We start from the raw sequence: 20376 nt of genomic DNA, 5'->3' as shown, positions 1-20376 counted from the left end.
GAAACTCAAATACTTTGGCCACCTAATGAGAAGGAAGGACTCACTGGAGAAGAGCCTAATGCTGGGAAAGGTTGAGGGCAAGAGAAGAAGGGGACGACAGAGAAGGAGATGGCTGGATGGAATCACTGAAGCAGTAGGCGTGAGCCTAAATGGACTCCAGAAGATGGTAGAGGACAGGAAGGCCTGGAGGAACTGTCCATGGGGTTGCGATGGGTCGGACACGACTTCGCAACTAACAACAACAACAACAAATTCACCTCTGTATTTATTTCCCAGTCTAACTTTCATCCCTGATATTCCCTGGTAGTTGCACATCTAGTCTGATTTTGCTTAGCTTCTGAGCTGAGTCAAGGTTAGATAAGTGGTATCACCTGCTGAACAACATGGCATGATTTTTCTCTAGATTGGCCTCTATTAGGTTTCCATTCTCTTTACCAATTCTGACTGTATTACTGAATGTGCCTTTTTTATTTATGTGTTTCAGGCTCCAAGTCATGTGTATGGTGGACATAGCAGTCATGTAACCAATGTAGATTTTCTATATGAAGATACTCATCTCATCTCCACAGGTGGAAAAGATACTAGCATTATGCAATGGCGAATTATTTAGGAGAATCCTTGCATGAAGCTATATGTGCAAACAAGAACTGGCCTTGCATCAAAGTTCTGTACAAAATGTATATTGAAAATTTAACAGTATGGTTACTCTCTAGCCTAGTCACTGTGATTTTGAAATTTCGAGATTCTTACAAACCTCAGGAAAGTTAAGTCCTTGGCTACTTACCATAATTATTTTGGTTATTCTTAAGCATCACTTCAAAAAACAATTATCATCTCTTTGTTGTATATTATATGAAGAAATTGAAATTTAAAATGAAGTCATGGCTTGAATATTTATGCAATATAAATGAAAAAAAATCTATTAAATAATCACCAAAAAGCTTATTCTAATATTACATATGGATGCTTCGCTGTTTTATTGTTTATCAGCTTTGTACTGTCTAACTACGTTGTCAGAATATCAATGATCGCATAGATGATGGTACATCTATTTCTAATAAACAGTGAAGAAAGCAGACAGAAACTTTAGACCAAGGTGAGATAAGTAGCCATTAAACCCTGCTGTTCTCTGTTGTTCAGTGGAACCTTCATAGGTTTGCCTGTGAAATGAAATAAAAGGTTCAAACAACATTTTTGGCCAATTTGCTACTAGAGTTATAAATCCTTTAAAAGAGGAAATGTGAAGATTAGAACGTTCATTGATCTGCAACTAAGGAATTGATTTCATTAAGATTATCACTGTTGGATTGTGCTTTGATTTTATTGTCTCTGAAATTATAAGGGCTAATATATCTATGCTGCAGAAATCCAGATGAACACCAGATGGCAGCAAGGAGATGAGAGATTCCCCCCACCCTGCCATGTAGTTCAGGGGTGTCAAACTCGTGACATATCGTGACTTTTTTTTCATTGCCGGCAATGGGGTGGGCTTGGTTTCACTATGATGCATGCGGGCTGGCAGTTTGACACCCCTGATATAGTTGAATGGAAGGGGAAAAAATGTCTACCCATATTTTTATAGCACAGATGTTGTGGCCCTAAATATGAACTACCACAGTTCTAACTTGAATATAGGAGCAGGAATTACAGCTCCAACTTAAATTGAAAGATAAAAGATTAATGAACATTTCTTACAAATAATGACCTGTCTGATCCCATCTCAGATATTTGGTTGATAGAGGAAACCATTCTGTATGTTGATCAGCATGAATGTTTATATGTGTATAAAATGTTAGAAGTTCATAAGAAATAGTCATTCAAATCTTGTCTTTTGCTTATGGATATTGTATATTTGTATTTTAAGGCCCAGTAGATCATGTATAAAGAGATCTTTTTAAGCTTACTATAAAACAGCAGAGGAAATGGAAAAATAAACATGTGAACCATTAAGAAAAAAATTCTGGTCCCTGGGGCTAATATATTTGCTATGTTTTTAGAGGTGTCAGTGCAGCAATGTTCAATTCGAGAGGTCTGTGTCCCATTGCAGAGGAAGCCTGATGTCAAATCATGTAATACAACCACTTGGCAAAACATAATGTTTGGGAATGCCCTGCATAATAATGAACAATTTACCCTTTTTTGCTCTTGAGTTTTTCATGCACTGGTATTTATAGCATAAGAAGAGACTAGAAATAGCATAAAATAGCTCATATGCCCTTAAGCTTTTATTGTTTAACCAATTGAAAATTACTGTTTATATGGAGAAATCTATCTAAATATTTGAAATGAACAAAATTATAAGCAGACTCGGAAAAGCTAAATAATAAAGGGCTTTTTTCCTCAAATGGAAAGGAAACATTAAGCTCCAGTCTTTAGAGGCTAAAATTTTAATAAATTGGAAGCCTTCTAAATTACATTTCCAACATGCTACATTGAAATTGCAGGACACCAATAAACATCAGTGCACTTTTCTAATTAAAATTATACCTTTCAATATGAGTTGAATTTGACATTGAAACTTTTAATACAATATACAAGAATTTTCCAATGCAATCTAAATCTGCATGAACTTTGCATTTGTATTTGTAATTATTAGCTTTTATTCAGAGAAGGTGAAATCAAACCATCAGTATTGGATTTCTAGATACAAAATTTATTGATAGAATTCATTTGTTGCATTGTATGTCCTAAACACTTTAAATAAATTGCAGTGAATACAATATCAAAATTTATATCAAAACATGTAACTCAGTAAAACCTTTAACAAAATCAGTACTAGATAAAATACTTTAGAAATCAAAACTAGAGAAAAATCAGAACAATTCTAAAATTAGGAAAATATACTGAAAAATACAAAGTTAAAGTAAAATAGTTCTTAAAATGTTTTTATATACTCTTCACCATGAGTTTTTAGTAATATTTTTTCAATGCATATTAAAATTATAATGATAAATTTACCCAGAGAAGTTAGTAGGATGTGAACCATGGTTGTTGTTATTAGTTGCGAAGTTTTGTCCGACCCATCGCGACACCATGGATAACGTTCCTCCAGGCCTTCCTGCCCTCTACCATCTTCTGGAGTCCATTTAGCTTCATGCCTACTGCTTCAGTGACTCCATCCAGCCACCTCATTCTCTGTCATCCCCTTCTTCTCTTGCCCTCAACCTTTCCCAGCATTAGGCTCTTCTCCAGTGAGTCCTTCCTTCTCATTAGGTGGCCAAAGTATTTGAGTTTCAACTTCAGGATCTGGCCTTCTAAAGAGCAGTCAGGGTTGATCTCCTCTAGGACTGACCGGTTTGATCGCCTTGCAGTCGAAAGGACTCACAGGAGTCTTCTCCAGCACCATAGTTCAAAGGCCTCAATTCTTTGGCGCTCAGCCTTTCTTATGGTCTAACTTTCACAGCCATACATTACAACTGGGAAGACCATGGCCTTGATTATACGGACTTTTGTTGGCAGGGTGATGTCTATGCTTTTTAGTATGCTGTTTAGATTTGCCATGGCTTTCATCCCCAGGAGCAAGCGTCTTTTAATTTCTTGGCTGCAGTCCCCGTCTGCAGTGATCTTGGAGCCCAGAAAAATAAAATCTGTCACTACCTCCATTTGTTCCCCATCTATTTACCAAGAATTGAGAGGGCCGGATGCCATGATCTTGGTTTTCTTAATGTTTAGTTTCAATCCAACTTTTGCACTCTCCTTTTTCACTCGCAACAAGAGGCTCTTTAGTTCCTCTTCACTTTCTGCCATTAGAGTGGTATCATCTGCATATCTTAGGTTGTTGATAATTCTCCCGGCAATCTTAATTCCAATTTTTGATTCATCTAGCCGTGCCTTTCTCATGATGTGCTCTGCATATAAGTTAAATAGGCAGAGTGACAGTATACAACCTTGACGGACTCTTTTCCCAATTTTGAACCAATCAGTGGTTCCGTGTCCAGTTCTCACTGTTGCTTCTTGACCCGCATATAGGTTTCTCGAGAGATAAATAAGATGGTCTGGTACTCCCATCTCTTTAAGAACTTGCCAGAGTTTGTTGTGATCCACACAATCAAAGGCTTTAGCATAGTCAATGAAGCAGAAGTAGATGTTTTTCTGGAACTCCCTAGCTTTCTCCATGATCCAGCGTATGTTGGCAATTTGATCTCTAGTTCCTCTGCCTCTTCGAAATCCTGCCTGTACTTCTGGTAGTTCTCGATCCACATACTGCTGGAGTCTAGCTTGTAGGATTTTAAGCATAACTTTACTAGCATGTGAAATGAGTGCAATGGTGCGATAGTTTGAACATTCTTTGGCACTGCCTTTCTTTGGAATTGGAATATAAACTGATCTTTTCCAATCCTGTTGAGTTTTCCAAATTTGCTGGCAAATTGAGTGTAGCACTTTTACTGCATCATCTTTTAAGATTTTGAATAGCTCAGCTGGAATACTGTCTCTTCCACTAGCATTGTTGTTGTTCAGCTTTCCTAAGGCCCATTTCACTTCACATTCTAGGACAGGGGTGTCAAACTCAATTTCATTGAGGGCGGTATTAGCATTGCAGTTGCCCTTGGCGGGCCGGGTGGGAGTGGCCATGGTGGGTGTGGCCTACTGGGTAGGCGTGGCCAGTTCTACATCATTTGCATCAAGGGTACCAATGGGGGCCTGGGCAGGAGTGGGACAGATCTGAGGGTTTCTGGCAGAAGGAGATGGGACTGGGGCAAGTGCCAAGGCATGGTCCACTGGAGGAGCCTCACTGTTCCTCTCTGGCCTTGGGGGCAGGTTGGATGGTGGCGTGGAGGTCAAATGCCTAGCCCAACCCTCAAGCACCCATGGCACTAAGCCCAGCCCCACTTCCCCAAGGTGGTGCCCAGCTGCACTTACCTCCTCCTCAAGGCTGCTGCTGCTGTGCTTGCTCTCCTTAGCCAGATTGCTCATGATGGGTACAAGGGCAAAGTCAACAGGGAGGCCCACTCCCTCTCCATGTGAAGAGACCTGGCTTTGTATCCAAAGCATCCTTAGCAATAGGATGGGAGACCCCCCAGGATAGGCCAGGAGGAGGGGGCAAGGGGATGGTGAAAGGGCAGCAGGGAAGGACTAAGGCAGGACTTCCCTCAGACCCTCCCTCTCCTTCCTTTCTTCCTTCCTTCCTTCCTTCCTTCCTTCCTTCCTTCCTTCCTTCCTTCCTTCCTTCCTTCCTGAGTGGTGGGAAAATATGTGAGATGAGGGAGGGAGAAAAACAGGCAAGAAACGCAGCTGGGGAAGTGCCATCCTTCATGAGGAATGAAGAAATGCACCATCGCCTGGAAGTGGCCAGAACATGGCCCTCGCCTACTTCACATATCCAGCTTGGTAGGCTCTGGGGGAGGGGATGCCATGAGCAGCATGAGTTGATGTTACCTATGCAGTGCTGCCCAGCTCCCAGCCTGGCCAGTTTTGGCAGGCAGCGGTGTGTTGTTCTCACAGTGCTGAGAGGCTGAGCCGGGTGGTATGAATCTGAAGAGAAGCGCAATGCTGCCCAGGCCCTAGTCTGCCCAAAGTAGGCAGGGCCGTGTGCTGGCCACTCCCAGGCAGTGGTGCATTTCTTCATTCATCACAAAGGGTGACACCTCCCCAGCGTACGCCCAGGGGGCAGTGCCGATGGAGCACAGGCGGGTCCCTCACTGTTTCCAGCTGGCCTTGTGGAGCTAAGACTGAATGTATTTCAGCATAGATGACCACCATGAAATTGTACATTGGCTTCCGGCTGGCCTGGGCCGGGGCCAAGGCAGCGGGAGCCGTTCCCTCACTGTTTCCAGGATGGCTTCGTGGGCCACATGAAACCACTTCGCAGGCCAGATCTGGCCCCCAGGCCTTGTGTTTGACATGTCTGTTCTAGGATGTCTGGCTCGAGGTCAGTGACCACCTCATCGTGGTTATCAGGGACGTTAAGCTCGTTCTTGTATAGTTCTTCTGTGTAATTTTGCCACCTCTTCTTAATCTCTTCTGCCTCTGTTAGGTCCCTGCCATTTTGGTCCTTTATCATGCCCATTTTTGCATGAAACGTTCCCTTCATCTCTCCAATTTTCTTGAAGAGATCTCTAGTCCTCCCTATTCTATTGTTTTCTTCTATTTTTTTGCACTGTTCATTTAAGAAGGCATTTGTATCTCTTCTAGTTATTCTCTGGAATTCTGTATTCAATTGGGTGTATCTTTCTTTTTTTCCCTTGCCTTTCACTTCCCTCCTATCCTCAGCTATTTGCAAAGCTTCCTCAGACAGCCATTTTGCTTTCTTGCATTTCTTTTTCTTTGGGATGGTTTTAGTTGCTACTTCTTGTACAATGTTGCGAACCTCCGTCCATAGTTCTTCAGGCACTCTGTCTATCAGATCTAATTCCTTAAATCTATTTGTCACCTCTACTGTATATTCATCTGGGATATGATTTAGTTCATACCTGAGTGGCCTGGTGCTTTTCCCTACTTTCTTCAGTTTAAGCCTAAATTTTGCAATGAGAAGCTTATGGTCTGAGCCACAGTCAGCTCCTGGTCTTGTTTTTACTGACTGTATAGAGCTTCTCCATCTTTGGCTGCAGAGCACATAGTCAATCTGATTTCTGTGTTGACCGTCTGGTGATGTCCATGTGTAAAGCCGTTTCTTGGGGTGTTGGAAAAGAGTGTTTGCTATGACCATCGTATTCTCTTGACAAAATTCTATCAGCCTGTGCCCTGCTTCATTTTATACTCCAAGGCCAAACTTGCCTGTTATTCCAGTTATCTTTTGGCTTCCTACTTTAGCATTATTCCAATCCCCCATGATGATAAGGACATCACTTTTTGGTGTTAGTTCTATAAGGTGCTGTAGGGCTTCATAGAACTGGTCAATTTCATCCTCTTCAGCACCGTTGGTTGGGGCATAGACTTGGTCTACTGTGATATTGAATGGTTTGCCTTGGATTCGAACTGAGATCATTCTGTCATTTTGGGGATTGTATCACAGTATTGCTTTTCCTACTCTTTTATTGACTATGAAGGCTACTCCATTTCTTCTGAGGGATTCTTGCCCACAGTAGTATACCTGATGGTCATCTGAATTAAATTGACCCATTCCTGTCCATTTTAGTTCAGTGATTCCTAAGATATTGATGTTCAGTCTTGTCATCTCTTTTTTGACCATGTCTAGCTTGCCTTGATTCATGGATCTTACATTCCAGGTTCCTATGGAGAAAAAATCTTTACAGCATTAGACTTTCCTTTCACCAGCAGATACATCCACAGCTGTGCATTCTTTCGGCTTTGGCCCAATCGCTTCATTCTTTCTGGTGCTACTAGTACTTGCCCTTTGCTCTTTCCCCAGTAGAGGAAGGAAATGACGGAGGGAGGGAAGGAGGAAAGGACAAAGGGAGGGAAGGAAGGAAGGAAGGAAAGAAGGAAGGAAGGAAGGGAAAATGGGAGAGCGAGAGAAATAGGGAAAGGGAGAGAGAGAAAGGGAGAGAAATAGAGGGAGGGAGAGGGAGAGAAAGAAATAGAGGGAGAGGGAGAAGGAGGAAGAGAGGAGAGAAAAAGGGTGGGAGAGAAATAGAGGGAGAGAGAAAAGGGGAGAGAGAGGGAGAGAGATAGATTAAGTGCTTGTCACGAGGTTGCAAAAGGCAATCACATGACCCTGGAACAATGTGACCATCATAAATATGAATTGGTTGCCAAGCATCTGAATGTAAATCACATGACCCTGGGGATGCTGCAACGGTCATAGGTGTGAAAAATGGTCATAAGTCACTTTTTCAGTGCCATCGTAACTTTGAACAGTCACTAAGGGAATTGTTCTTTCTTTTTTGGTCAAGTTTTTGACACCTTGCTGGGCGACTGGTGGTACTCGGACATTGCCTTATCCTAAAAGTGGTACAATGGGTGAAAAGGTTGAAAAGCCCTGATCTAATACTATAAAAGCAAGTCTTTTTTATTTTTATTAAAGAGTTTTACAAAAACAAAATTTTACAATATATCCCCAAATCCCTCCCACCCCAAACCCACCCACTTCCCCCCCCCCACTTCCCAGAGCTAAATACAGGATTATAGTTACAATAATCATATTCTAAATAAAAATTATGCATAATATACAATTAACCAAATTCATAATGCGCTTTAACTCTCTTTTAACATAACTGCAAACAACGTACCAATAACAATATCCCACTAAAATCTACTCATAAGCTAAATAGTACTTTTTAGTCCCATATTTGTTTTGAATATAATTTATCCATCTCCTCCAAACTGAAATATAAAAGCAAGTCTTGTCAGGATGATTTTTCATTCAGGATTGCTCAGGATCAAGCTCATGATTTGTTAATTTCCATGTAACAGTTTTTCTGCTGGATCAATCCATAGAATCAATAGTTTCTCACAATGGCCACTGGGGTGCTGTCAAGCAAGAACAGAGGAACAGAGGGCCTTCCAACTCTGTTGCTTTGTAACTGGTATTCCTTTGTAATTAGTAGAAGGGACAACTAATATTTAATAGATTTCTCCAAGTGAGTGGCCACTACCATGCCTTGTGATGAATTTGACACCTTAATTATACTTGTGTGAAGAAATGCGTTGTTTGTTCTTGTTTACCTTCTAAAAAGCTTTATTGGATGACCTACTTTGGGGGTAGGAGTAAAATCTCATGCTATCCATTTTAATCACGCTACAACATTTCTTTGATCCTATGTACCAGCTACTTAGAAGAGATCCTTCCATTCAGCAAATGGAAACTATTTCTCTACTAACACCAACTGCTACCATATCTTAAAAGAGTCATTCACTTGACATACACAATAAACCCATTAAACTGAAGGTTATTTACTTCTGAATACACACAATTACCAATTCAGGACATTTTAGATCAACCGGACGACACCCATTGAAAATACAAATTCCTGCATCTTAATGCTTAAAGTTTGTAACCACATCTCAGCAAGTAAGCTCCACTACTGCTATTAACAAGTTTGTGCTCTATTTTGTTCAATGCAAAGAGCAACCTTTACCGACTGGAACTACCGATTTTGAGGCGACTTCAGCTCCAATGTATTCCCAGCTATAGTGTTTGGTTTTGAGGCGAATTATAGACCAGCTGGTAAGGCACAACGGCAGACTGGAGAAAACTACACGGCATACACAAACCGTGTTAACATGTCGTATTGGTTTTAAGGAATAAAACAATGGCAAGAGCCCACGAAAGTTTGCGCGCGCACAAATAGGGTACCCTAAGACTGCATTAATTGCAAGGGGAAAAAAACCCAGCGGCGGAGCCTCGACTCCTTTTCAAAGAGCAACCCAGCAACCCAGTCCTACGAGACGGAGCAGAAGGGCGCCCACACCTTGCTTGTACCGACAGGCGCCTGCGCGCTTGCCGGTGTTTGTGTGTGTGTTGCAGAAACGTTCCGCATGCGTTCTCCCCTTTGCGCGTGCCTGGACGGGCTTGCCAGGTCCGCGGTGCTCGTGAGAGCTGCAGAAGCGGCAGACAGGCTGGCGGAAGTGTCTCTCGGCAGCAGTGGGCAGCAGAGCCCCGCGGGCTTTGTGCGCCTCCTCCTCCTCCTCCTCCTCCTCCCTCGCCAGCGATTTGTCCCACGCCCACTCTTGCCTCGCCACATCCCGGGAAAACGGCGGGGGGGGGGGGAGATGGCCGGGGCCCTGGACCAGCTGCCAGGCGCCGAGAAGTGGCTCCCCAGCTAGCGCCCTTAGCCAGGGGGGAGGTAAGAAGATGCCACTGTCTGCGAGCCGGAGGAGCCGAGCGAGGCGGCAGAATTGAAGAGCAGATGCAAGAAAGAAGTCGCCAGCGCTCGGCGGGCTTTTCTTCCTCCTCTCGGGCGCTCCTCCATTGAGCATCTGACAGCCAGAGTAGCAGCTGCTGCTGCGGCGGCGGCTTTTGCTGCAGGAGCGTCGCCGAATCCCGGGCCGGGGCGGGGAAACTTCCCGCTGTGCGGTGGGGGGAAAGGCGGCTGGCTAGAAACGGCTGCGCAAAGCTCAGCTGCGGGGAAAATGAGGTGAGTCGGCCGAGCTGAGGCGGGTGCTGGAGCTCTCTTTCTTCTCCTCCTCGGGGAGGAGGGCTGGCGCTTTCACCTGGCAGCGGGCAGGTGCGAGTAACGCTGGTTCTGCCCTTCAGAGGAGTATGCGCGGAGTGGTGTAAGAGCGGGATTCTTGGGTCTGCCTCTAGCAAGGACACGTGTGCATTGCAGTCTCGAATCGTCTTTGCCTCCGGCCTAGAATTTCTAGAGCTTCATCAGTCTAGGCGGAATTGAGCTTCTGTATCCGCTTCCATGGAGAACATGAATAGAGCTGCCAACTCTCTTTTTAATTATCCATTGCTCCTGTGCTCTTTAATAGCGGCGGGATCCGCAGCTGTGAGAGACCAAAAAAAAAATCCTTTGTGGCATCCTCATGGCCAGCGGGATATGGTGGGGTGACACCTGCATCTTGTGAGTTGTCTTATCTAGTTTATTAAAGTCTCAGTACAGTAAATCTGAAAGCCCTATCAAGTGATGTCGTTTGGGGTGTGACAGGTTCACACCGCTGTCTAGAATTTGTCGAGCATTTGCGGATAGTCGGGCTTCTTTCTCCCTGATATGGTGCAAATTTTTACTTAGATTTCTTGGTGATTTCTGCAGATCTGTCTAAATGTTTCTTTTACTGGTCTATTGCCATCCTGAAAACTTGCATCTGTTGTGAGTTGCATCTGATCACATATACGTTCATGTTCTCAAAACTAAGGTCCTTCATGCACTTAACACATAACCCCAGTCCTTTGGAAGATAGGCATTGTTCAGAGTTGGGGGAACAGTGTATTTCCCCTTCAGGTAATTCAGCTTTACTGTGAGTGCACATAGTAGAAATACATTGGCCTCAAAGAATAGCAATAAAATCACAGCAGCTGGCCTTAAGAGGAATGACTTCCAAGTGGGTGGCAGGCTTGGAGCTTGTCTTAGAAATGTAAACCTTGTCATTTTGTGTAGTTTCTTCCTTTCTTCAGTGAAATAAAGATTATTGGATCCTTCGGTCTTTCAGCAAATGAAGATATGGATGCAATGCTTGTGAGTGGTTTAGCATATTATTGGCTATCATGTCTTAAGCTAGCTAGTATGACAGATTGCCTGAGTTTGTACTAACAATAATTTAGTATTTTTAAATTAATTTGTTGAACAAATGATAATTACTTCTTTGCATACCATGTTGTAATCAGGAAGATCTTATGTCCTGTGTAGCCTGACAAAAAATAACCACATAGCATGCTTTTATGTAAACAAGTCAGTGCTAACTATCTAATGTTTTTTTCTTGAGTAGCTAACTAGCTATGGCAGTTTTACAACCATTTTGTTGATGGTTCTGTCAGGTGGTGATTGGGGGGGTTACATTAGGTTTCTTTACCAACCCCAGTTTGGAACTGCCCAAATAATATTGACCAGCACTGGTGGAGATCGGATTGCATGAGGATCACAACAAATTAGCTCTCTATTTGAACTTCTTAGTACAACATCTCTCTCCCGCTTCTTCTACCTGTTGTTTTGATTGCTTTCTAAAAATAAATTCCATGTTCTTCTGGGGTGGAAGAGGTACATGACAAGCAGCAGAAAAGAGTGGTCTTGTGTAATTCCCACCAAGCTGTTGTTTTGAGCTAATTGCACTAATTGGCCTTTAGCAGGTCTGGGCTACAGGAAGCTGTTCTCTCCTGACTGGAAGAGATTGCAGGTGAAAGTGGAGGGCAGGTTCAGGGAGATGAATTATGGATTTAGCCATGTGTCAAACCCATCATTAGTTGGCTCAATGTTGTGATTGGTAGATGGTTTCCCCTCCAACTGATGATACAGTATTAAGAAGCGGGAAGGATAAAGCAGCCTTCCCTACATGGGAAATGAGAACATCGTCTTCTGACTGTAAGCCAGAACAGAGGCAGTTAGAATTAACAGTGGGAAAGGCTTTAAAGTTTAGGTTTATGATGGCTCACAGATGAGAGCAAAGCATTAAACTGAGTTGTGGGAAATAGCTCTTTGTGTATGTAATTAATAAAGAGACTCAGTTCTATATGCATGTGATTTTAGTATTGCTCAAAGCATATGTAAATTGTTTTATCAATCAGCTGTTACATGGGGAGGGGAAGAGAAGGGAACAATGAAAATAGGTTTTTATATTCCAAATAACGATTATGGAATGGTTCGTGTGGAGAAAACAGAATATATGCATGGCAACAGAGCCAGGGAAAATGTACTGCTCACTTCTGTTGCCATGAATGTGGGTGTGCCTTTCCTTCATCGCTGTTGCCATGCATTAACTGACAGTGCTAAGACTCCTTCCATTATCTCTTGGAAGGTAATTCATTGAAGTCTTATATCTGTTTCTCTGCGTACTGTAGTGCATGTACTGCATTTTCCTTTGTATTTAAGAATATGTGTGGTTTTGACATAGGGAAGAGATTTCTTCATTGCATTTTCTCACTTTATGATGTAAAATAAATATGGAGTTTAAGATTTATATACTATATATGTCTTGCAGGACAAATTTAGGTAGATAACATTGATAGCTGCCAACCAAGATATAGGTTCTAGCACTGAACCAAATGATGATTTCTACTAATCTTCTGATCTTCTCATTCTTCCAATGCTGCTTTCTGAGAATATAAACAGCTACTAGATCAATTTGTATACAACCTCCTGATGTTGGGATTATCTTCTTGAACTATGGGGCAGATTGGGTTCAGTGAAAAAACAAGTGAACAGGCACCAGTGATACACTGAGCTACCTGTATTCTCTACTATTGGAAGCAATGATACTGCATAGGAAGAGATGTGACTATTAAGAAAAGATGTGCCACTGAGGATTTCCTGTCCAGGGTCTGTAATGAGGTCTGTAATTAAGATCTTAGATATAATGGTGGTGGTCTTTTATTTGCTTATACGTGTGATTGTTTCTGCATTTATGTTATTGTTACATTTCTTGCCAATGGCACAACAATCTTTGCATTTCTTTCTTGGGGCATAGAGAATAAGTGGCACAGAAGTCCGGATTGTTATTGTTGTTGTTTTGAGAAACTGTTGCTTGTACAAATGAGTGAACCTAGCATTTTTTTCTCCATGCATTATCTAAGCATGTGCCTTTAGGAAAAAATGTGGAATGGAGTTCTTGCTGAAGCTTTGGGTTTAAAATGCAAACTCTGTGCAACTGGTATAATTGCCACTGTTTATGGCACTTGATAATTTATGTGGAAGCCTCTTGGGACAAGATCAACAAGAAATGGAAGGAGGTGATTTTGGCCTCTGTTGAATTTTGTTTATTGAGATACTCTTTTAGTTGATTCCCAGGACATAATTATGACTATGATGGGAGCACATTCTGAAATGTCAGAATGTTTGCAGCTGCTTGCTAGGCACAGGTTATTTATTAGACAGGAACTGGACATTCCAGGAATAAATGGACACTGAAGTATCATTGTGTCTCTCAGTCCTTCAATGGGATGAATAGATGTCATGTGAGTGGATGGTATGTTTTGGCATGATTGCCCATCATTACTTACATTGGTATGACAGAGTATGCCAGGGTTTATTAAAAGATGCAGACAACACCAGAAAATAGTGTACTGATATGGAACTCCATAGACTACATATGTATGTGTAATGTGTAAGTCTTGTCTTTTGCTACCTCTGACAGTAAATGAGCTAATCAGAATGTCTCTCAAAGGTCTCATTTTTCCCCATATTTTTTAGGGGTGATGGTCAGCAGAATGCTTAAAAAGTTGTTTGGTAGAAAAAGGAAAATATTTATCATTTTTGCGAGCATCCACTGAAGACAGGCTTACTTAGTGCATAGGAGACAAACCTTGTTTTTTCTGATCACAAAATAGCTGACCTCTTATATTCGTGCATGTGAAGGCTTTCTCTTCTTTTTATAGACTCTAAAGCTGGCTCTGTAATGTTGACAGAGGGTTCACAATCTTGGCAAGCCTTGATAGCCAGGCATTGTCTGTAGTTGCCACCAACTGTTTTCCTCTCCTAGATCTCTTGGCATACACAGAGGAGGCAGTGTTTTAACTTCATCCTTATTGAGAATGATACACTGTGTGCAGGCAAAAAGCAAACTGTTTTTCTTTAATATAAAAGAGGATGGATCAAGACTTTGAGTTCCTACAGTGCTAAGCCATGATATATTAACAGAATAACAGAGTTGGAAGGAACCTTGGAGGTCTTCAAGTCCAACCCCCTGCTATACCATTTCAGACAATTATTTCCATCCATTGCTTCTTTTCCTGCCTTCATGTGTTTTGGAGAATAGCTTAATTCCTTCTTCTTTGTGGCAGCCACTTAGGTATTGGAACACTGCTATAATGTCACCTCTAGTCCTTCTTTTCATTAAACTAGACATAACCAATTCCTGCAACCGTTTTGCACGTTTTAGCCTCCAATCCCCTAATAATCTTTGTTGCTCTTCTCTCACTTTTTCTGGAGTGTCAACATTTTTTTAAAATCATGGCGCCCAAAACTGGATGCAATATTCCAAGTGTCGTCTTACCAAGGCATTATAAAGTGGTGTTAACACTTCACATGATCTTTTTTTTTTTTTATTGAAAAGTTTTACAATACAATTTTCCATTAAAAACCCCCATCCCCCCCGACCCTCCCCTCCCCAGCTCCCCCCTCCCTCTTCCCTCCCTTGCCTCCCCCCTTCCCCCCTCCCTCTTCCCTCCCCGTACCTCCCCCCCACCCTCCTCCCCCCCCCCGGACTTCCCAGAGCTAAATACAAGGTGTATATATATATAAAAACAATCATAAGCAACCATATACTAACAACCATAAATTCTAAAATCCATCACCCTCTAACTTGTATAAGAACAAAGAAAACTTAACATTATTAAATATATATAAAAAAGAAAATTGGAAAAGAAAAGAAAAAACACGAAAGAAGACTTATTCAAATGCTAGATAAAACTTCTTAACCCTATACTTATTCTGGATAAACTCAATCCACTTTCTCCATTCCATAATATAACGTTCTTGCGAGTGATCTTTCAAATAAGCCGATATCTTCGCCATCTCTGCCAGGTCGGAAACCTTTAAAGTCCATTCTTCTATGGTCGGCAGCTCCTCTTTCTTCCAATATTGTCCTATCAAAAGTCTTGCTGCCGTAATTAAATTCAGCATCAACTTAGAGTCCACCACTGTAGCATCAACAATTATTCCCAACAAAAAAAATTGCGGACAAAACTTTATCCTCCTTTTAAAAAATCTTCTGTATATTCCACCAGATTTTAATCCAAAAGGCCTTAACCTTTTTACATGTCCACCATATGTGAAAATATGTTGCATCTTCAGCCCCGCACCTCCAACACTTAGGCTGATAATTCGGGTACATACTTGCAAGTTTTTTAGGATCTAAATGCCATCTATAAAACATCTTATAAAAATTCTCTCTTAAATTTTGAGCTTGAGTAAATTTCACATTCCTCACCCAAATCTTCTCCCACATGTCCATAGTAATAACTTCCTGGATATTTTGGGCCCATTTTATCATACAATCCTTAACAAGCTCTGTTTCTGAATCAATCTCAATCAATGCAAGATATATCCGTTTAATGTGTGCAGGTCCCTGATTTCTAATTTGCTTTATCAAATTTTCATCAATCGTTGCAAATCCAATTTTCTGGTCTTCTTTCCACCTGGCCCGTAGCTGAGTATATTGAAACCATGTTTGTACAACCTTCTCTTCTCGCAAGAAGCTATATGATTTCAAACACCAAACATTCCTTTCTAAACTTAAAATTTCCTTGTAGGTAGTCTCATCGTGTTTGAAACCAGCATGTATATTTTCTATTGCGTGTTTTGGAATTGCCCACAATGGTATCTTACAACTTAGCTTATGTCTATACTTCTTCCAAACTCTCAACAATGCCTGTCTTAGAATATGCGTCCTAAACACGGTACCTACCTTCTTATCATACAACAAATATGCATGCCAGCCAAACAACAAATCATGGCCCTCAAGATTTAATAACCTCGATTGCGTCAAATTAATCCAATCACTTATTCCTACTAATGCAGCAGCTTCATAATATAATTTAAAATTAGGCAATTTAAGGCCACCTCTCTCACGAATATCCTGCATAATCTTAAGTTTAACTCGTGGCTTTTTCCCTGCCCACACAAATTTATTGATACCACGCTGCCATTCCTCCAAGTTAGAATCTTTCTTAAGAATCGGTATCATTTGAAATAAAAATAAAAATTTGGGCAGGACATTCATTTTCACTGCTGCAATCCGTCCCAACAAAGTCAATTGCAATTTTTGCCAACTCTCCAATTCTTTTTGAATTTTCCCCCACAATTTTTCGTAATTATTTTTATATAGCTTTGTATTCGAGGGCGACAAAATTACCCCCAAATATTTAACCCTTTTAACAATCTCAAATCCAGTTAATCCTTCCAAGAAGGCCTTCTGTGAAACTGTCATGTTTCTAGCCAAAATTTTAGTTTTCTGTATATTTACTTTAAATCCAGAAACCTTCCCATATTGTGTTATTATCTCTATCAGGTCCACAACAGAATTCTCTGGCTGGGTCACTGTAACAACCAGATCATCTGCAAATGCTCTCAATCTATAGTCTTGATCTCCAACTTGTATCCCCTTAATTTTTTCCGAATTCCGAATCTTGTTCAATAATATCTCTAAAGTTAATACAAATAGCAAGGGCGATAACGGACATCCTTGCCTTGTACCCTTCTCAATATTACATACTGCCGTCAAGCTATTGTTAACTATGATTCGGGCAGTTTGCTTTTGATATAATGCCCTAATCGGCTGCAAGAAATTTTCCCCAAAATCCATTTTATCTAACATTCTCAACAGAAATTGCCAATTCAATTGATCAAAAGCCTTTTCAGCATCTAAAAAGATTAGCGCTGCAGAGATCTGGTTGTGTCTTTCCAAAAACTCTAACACATCAACTATATGTCTAACATTATTTTTCATTTGCCTACCACTAATAAACCCCGTTTGATCCCCATGAATCACCTGTTGCAGAACCCTCATCAGCCTATTAGCCAAAACCTTAGCAAATATCTTATAATCTGTATTTAAAAGCGAAATCGGTCTGTAATTTTTAACTTGAGTAGCATCCTGATCTTCCTTCGGAATCAATGAGATAAAAGCTGTTCTCCAAGACGGTGGCACCTTTCCCCCCCTCTGGATTGTCTGGAACAGTTCCTTTAACGGTTTTATCATCTCAAATTGTAAATTTTTATAAAAGGCCGCAGACAAGCCATCCGTACCGGGCGCCTTATCAACCTTCAAATCCTTAATTGCTGTAAGGATTTCTTCTTCTGTGATCAGTTGGTTAATCCCCTCTCTTTGTGCTTGCGTAAGGACCGGAATATTAGCATTCTCCAAATATTTATCAATGTCTTTTACCTCAATTTCCTCTTTGGTATATAATTTCGAATAAAAATCCACAAAAGCATCCTTAATTAGATTCTGTTGAAACACAACCCTTCCTTTATATTCAATCTTGTCTATGTTAGAGGCCCTTTGTTTCTTCCTCAGTCTATAGGCTAACCATCTGCCTGGTTTATTAGCGTTGCAAAAAGTATTATGCCTAGCAAACCGCAGATTGGTTGCCACTTGGTCTGCCATTAATTTATCAAATTGTCCTCTTAACAGCCTAATAGCCTCTTTAATCTTCACGTCCCCTGGATTCAAAATCAAAACCCTTTCTTTTTCCTTTATTTCATTCTCCAATTCTTTCCTTCTAGTTTCCATTACACGTCTACGTCTATTATTCATATATATCAACACCCCTCTCATATAGGCCTTACTAGCATCCCAAACCATATCCATCGAGGTACCCTTATTCATATTAATCTCGAAAAAATCCTTCATCCGCTGTTTACATTCTTCCACATTTCTCTGATCTCTAAACAAGTTCTCATTTAGGCGCCACGAGCGCCTATCTCTTTTCTCCTTATCAATCTCCAACCAAACTGGACTGTGGTCTGAAATAGTTCTTGCACATATCTTCACTTTTTTAGTTCTCAAAAAGAAGTCATTAGTCAACAAAATAAAATCAATCCTTGAGAAAGATTGGTGTCTGTCAGAGTAAAAAGTATAATCCTTCTCCTGCAGGTGCCTCTCACGCCAGGTATCTCGCAATTCCAAATCATCCTTCAATTCAAAAAAAGTTTTAGGCAATCTGGCGTGGCTTGGAACACGCTTAAAAGCTCCAGCTTTATCCAAGTGTACATCCAGAACACCATTCCAATCTCCCATAAAAATAAAAGATTTATAATCCAACTGGGTAAGCTTTGTATGAAGTAAGCTAAAAAAATCAGCTTGTTGTTGGTTAGGTGCATATAGTCCAACTAGAAGCATCTTTTTACCTTCTAACAGCAGCTCAATCATAACATATCTTCCATGCTTATCTGCTTCAATTAAATCTGCTGTTAGAGCACTTTTAACATAAACAACTACTCCATTTTTCTTATTCTCTGCAGAGGCAACAAAATGCGTACCCAGTCTCGCGTTCAATAAATACTTTTGATCCAAAACTCTAATATGCGTTTCTTGCAAACATATAACGTCTATCTTAAATTGCTTTAAATATTGAAAAACTTTCTTCCTCTTCTGCGGTGAATTCAGTCCATTAACATTCCAAGTTAAGAATTTAGTTGCCATGAATATTCTCCAGAAGCCCATGGACCACAGCCTTGATAGGACTAACTTCTTTAGGCCGTGCTCCTCCCACAGCTTGACTGTATGTACGTTGCGAAGAAACTGAAGACTTTTGTTGATCTTGTTCTATTATTTTCTTTGCTCGTTTTAAAGCGGCACGCGTCACTCTTTGCTCTCTAGGATCATCCAAAGAAGTTGTAACTTGATCTCCTCCCGCTCCACTTTCCTCCGTTTCCTCCTCTTGTTGTTCTTCTTCTCCAGATCCTTTCCCAGCTTCCAGGAGCGTTAATGGAGTTGCTTTTAAGACATTGTTGTAAAAATCACGCGCTTGCTTCACAGTAATCAACCGGTACCTTTTACCTTCATGCATCACCATCAGCCCCTGAGGAATCTCCCATCTGAACCTTATATCTCTTTGCTTGAGCTCATGCACGAGGAATGTATAATCCTTCCTTCCCCTTAAAATCCTTGGAGGAATTTCTTTTAAAACCAAAACTTCTTGTTCAGCAATCACCACTTTAACATCATAGGCAGCTTGTATAATTTGATCTCTGATCTCTCTTTTTGCAAAATAAACAACCACATCTCTAGGCAACTTCCTCTGTCTGGCAATCCATGAATTCACCCGAAACACTTTATCCATAGCTGCTCTTATTTCAGATGCTGGCAGGTTTAATACTTCTTCAAAAGCCTCAGAGATCAGCTGCTTCAAGTCTTCTTTAGTATCCTCTTTTAAACCTCTGATTCTGACAGCAAACTGCATCTGGTAAAATTGGGCTAAACTTAAGTCCTTCTCCAGTTTATCTCTTACATTTTCATTCTCTCTTACTTTAACTTCTAATATAGCATTCCTTTGATCCAAATCATCCATCTTTTCATCTAATTCTTCCACACATTCCGCCACTTTATGCACTGAAGACAAAATGTCTACCTTCATCACGCTGAGCTTCTGTTCCATCCTCTCTTCCATTCTCTCCTCCAGTTTCTCCAATTTCTCCTCCATCTGCGCAAATTTATCAGCCATTGATTGATTAATTGAGTCCAAAAGTTTATCCACAGCATCTCGAAACTCCTTCGCTGTCAGCGCTTCAGAAGGGTGCAACGCCTGTAAAGATGATTGTTGCACTGGCGAGGATCCACCACTCCGAAGAGTTTTAGGGGGAGGTTTCGCCGCCATCTTTTAATCCTCAAATATGACGCACTTTCACTTAGAGTTTAAAAAGTTCAAGTAGTTAGAGAGTATATTAAAATAAGCCTCTTCACCTTTATCTCTTGTACCGCTCTGCCTGCTCCTTTAAATCATAGTCCTTTCTTCAGGCAGGGATGGTTCGCAGACGCCTGGCTCCGCTCCAGAAAGTTCAGAGCAGACACGCCGGCCAGCTGGGAGCAACCCAGGCTACGGGGGAGTTCAATCCTTCAGCCGCCCAAGCTCCAAGCTCAGGCGGCCTCGGAGAGCTCTACCCCTACCTGGGGCCTCACCCCCTCCTCTTCTCCCGAGGAGGGGGCTTCAATTTCGCCCGAACAGCTGTTCGGCGCTGTTACGGGCGAAAAAACAAACAGCTGAGCCGCGGGCAGCCCGGGAAGGCTGTCTTCGGTGCCGCGACGCCACCGGAAGCCAACACTTCACATGATCTTGATTCTATCCCTATGTTAATGCAGACTAGGACTGTGCTTTTTCTGGCAGATATAGCACACTGCTGGATCATATTTGAGTGATTGTCCATTGTCCAAGATTTCTCA

General features: G+C 41.4%; 2 protein-coding genes across 9 annotated transcripts in view; both read left to right on the top strand.

Moving 5' to 3' along the window:
* Positions 1 to 1958, top strand: part of EML1 (EMAP like 1) — a 134252-nt gene extending 132294 nt beyond the window's left edge. For both annotated transcript variants that reach the window (XM_083349060.1, XM_083349059.1), the window contains one exon: positions 485 to 1958. In XM_083349060.1, coding sequence (XP_083205186.1) covers positions 485 to 610 — 126 coding nt within the window. In that variant the 3' untranslated portion in view covers positions 611 to 1958. The remainder of the gene's footprint in view (positions 1 to 484) is intronic.
* Positions 1959 to 9123: 7165 nt separating this feature from the next.
* EVL (Enah/Vasp-like) overlaps positions 9124 to 20376 on the top strand; it is a 168910-nt gene continuing 157657 nt past the window's right edge. For 5 of the 7 annotated variants that reach the window (XM_083349063.1, XM_083349062.1, XM_083349064.1 and 2 more), the window contains exon 1: positions 10301 to 10409. In XM_083349063.1, coding sequence (XP_083205189.1) covers positions 10372 to 10409 — 38 coding nt within the window. In that variant the 5' untranslated portion in view covers positions 10301 to 10371. Of the gene's footprint in view, positions 9978 to 10300; positions 10410 to 20376 lie in introns of those variants that run through there. The other 2 variants (XM_083349065.1, XM_083349067.1) reach the window with 1 other exon arrangement.

This window comes from Vipera ursinii, assembly GCF_947247035.1.
Source record: "Vipera ursinii genome assembly, chromosome: 1".
Lineage (NCBI taxonomy): Eukaryota > Metazoa > Chordata > Lepidosauria > Squamata > Viperidae > Vipera > Vipera ursinii.
The sequence above is the reverse complement of the archived record's forward strand: the minus strand, read 5'-3'. Positions and strand labels throughout refer to the sequence as shown.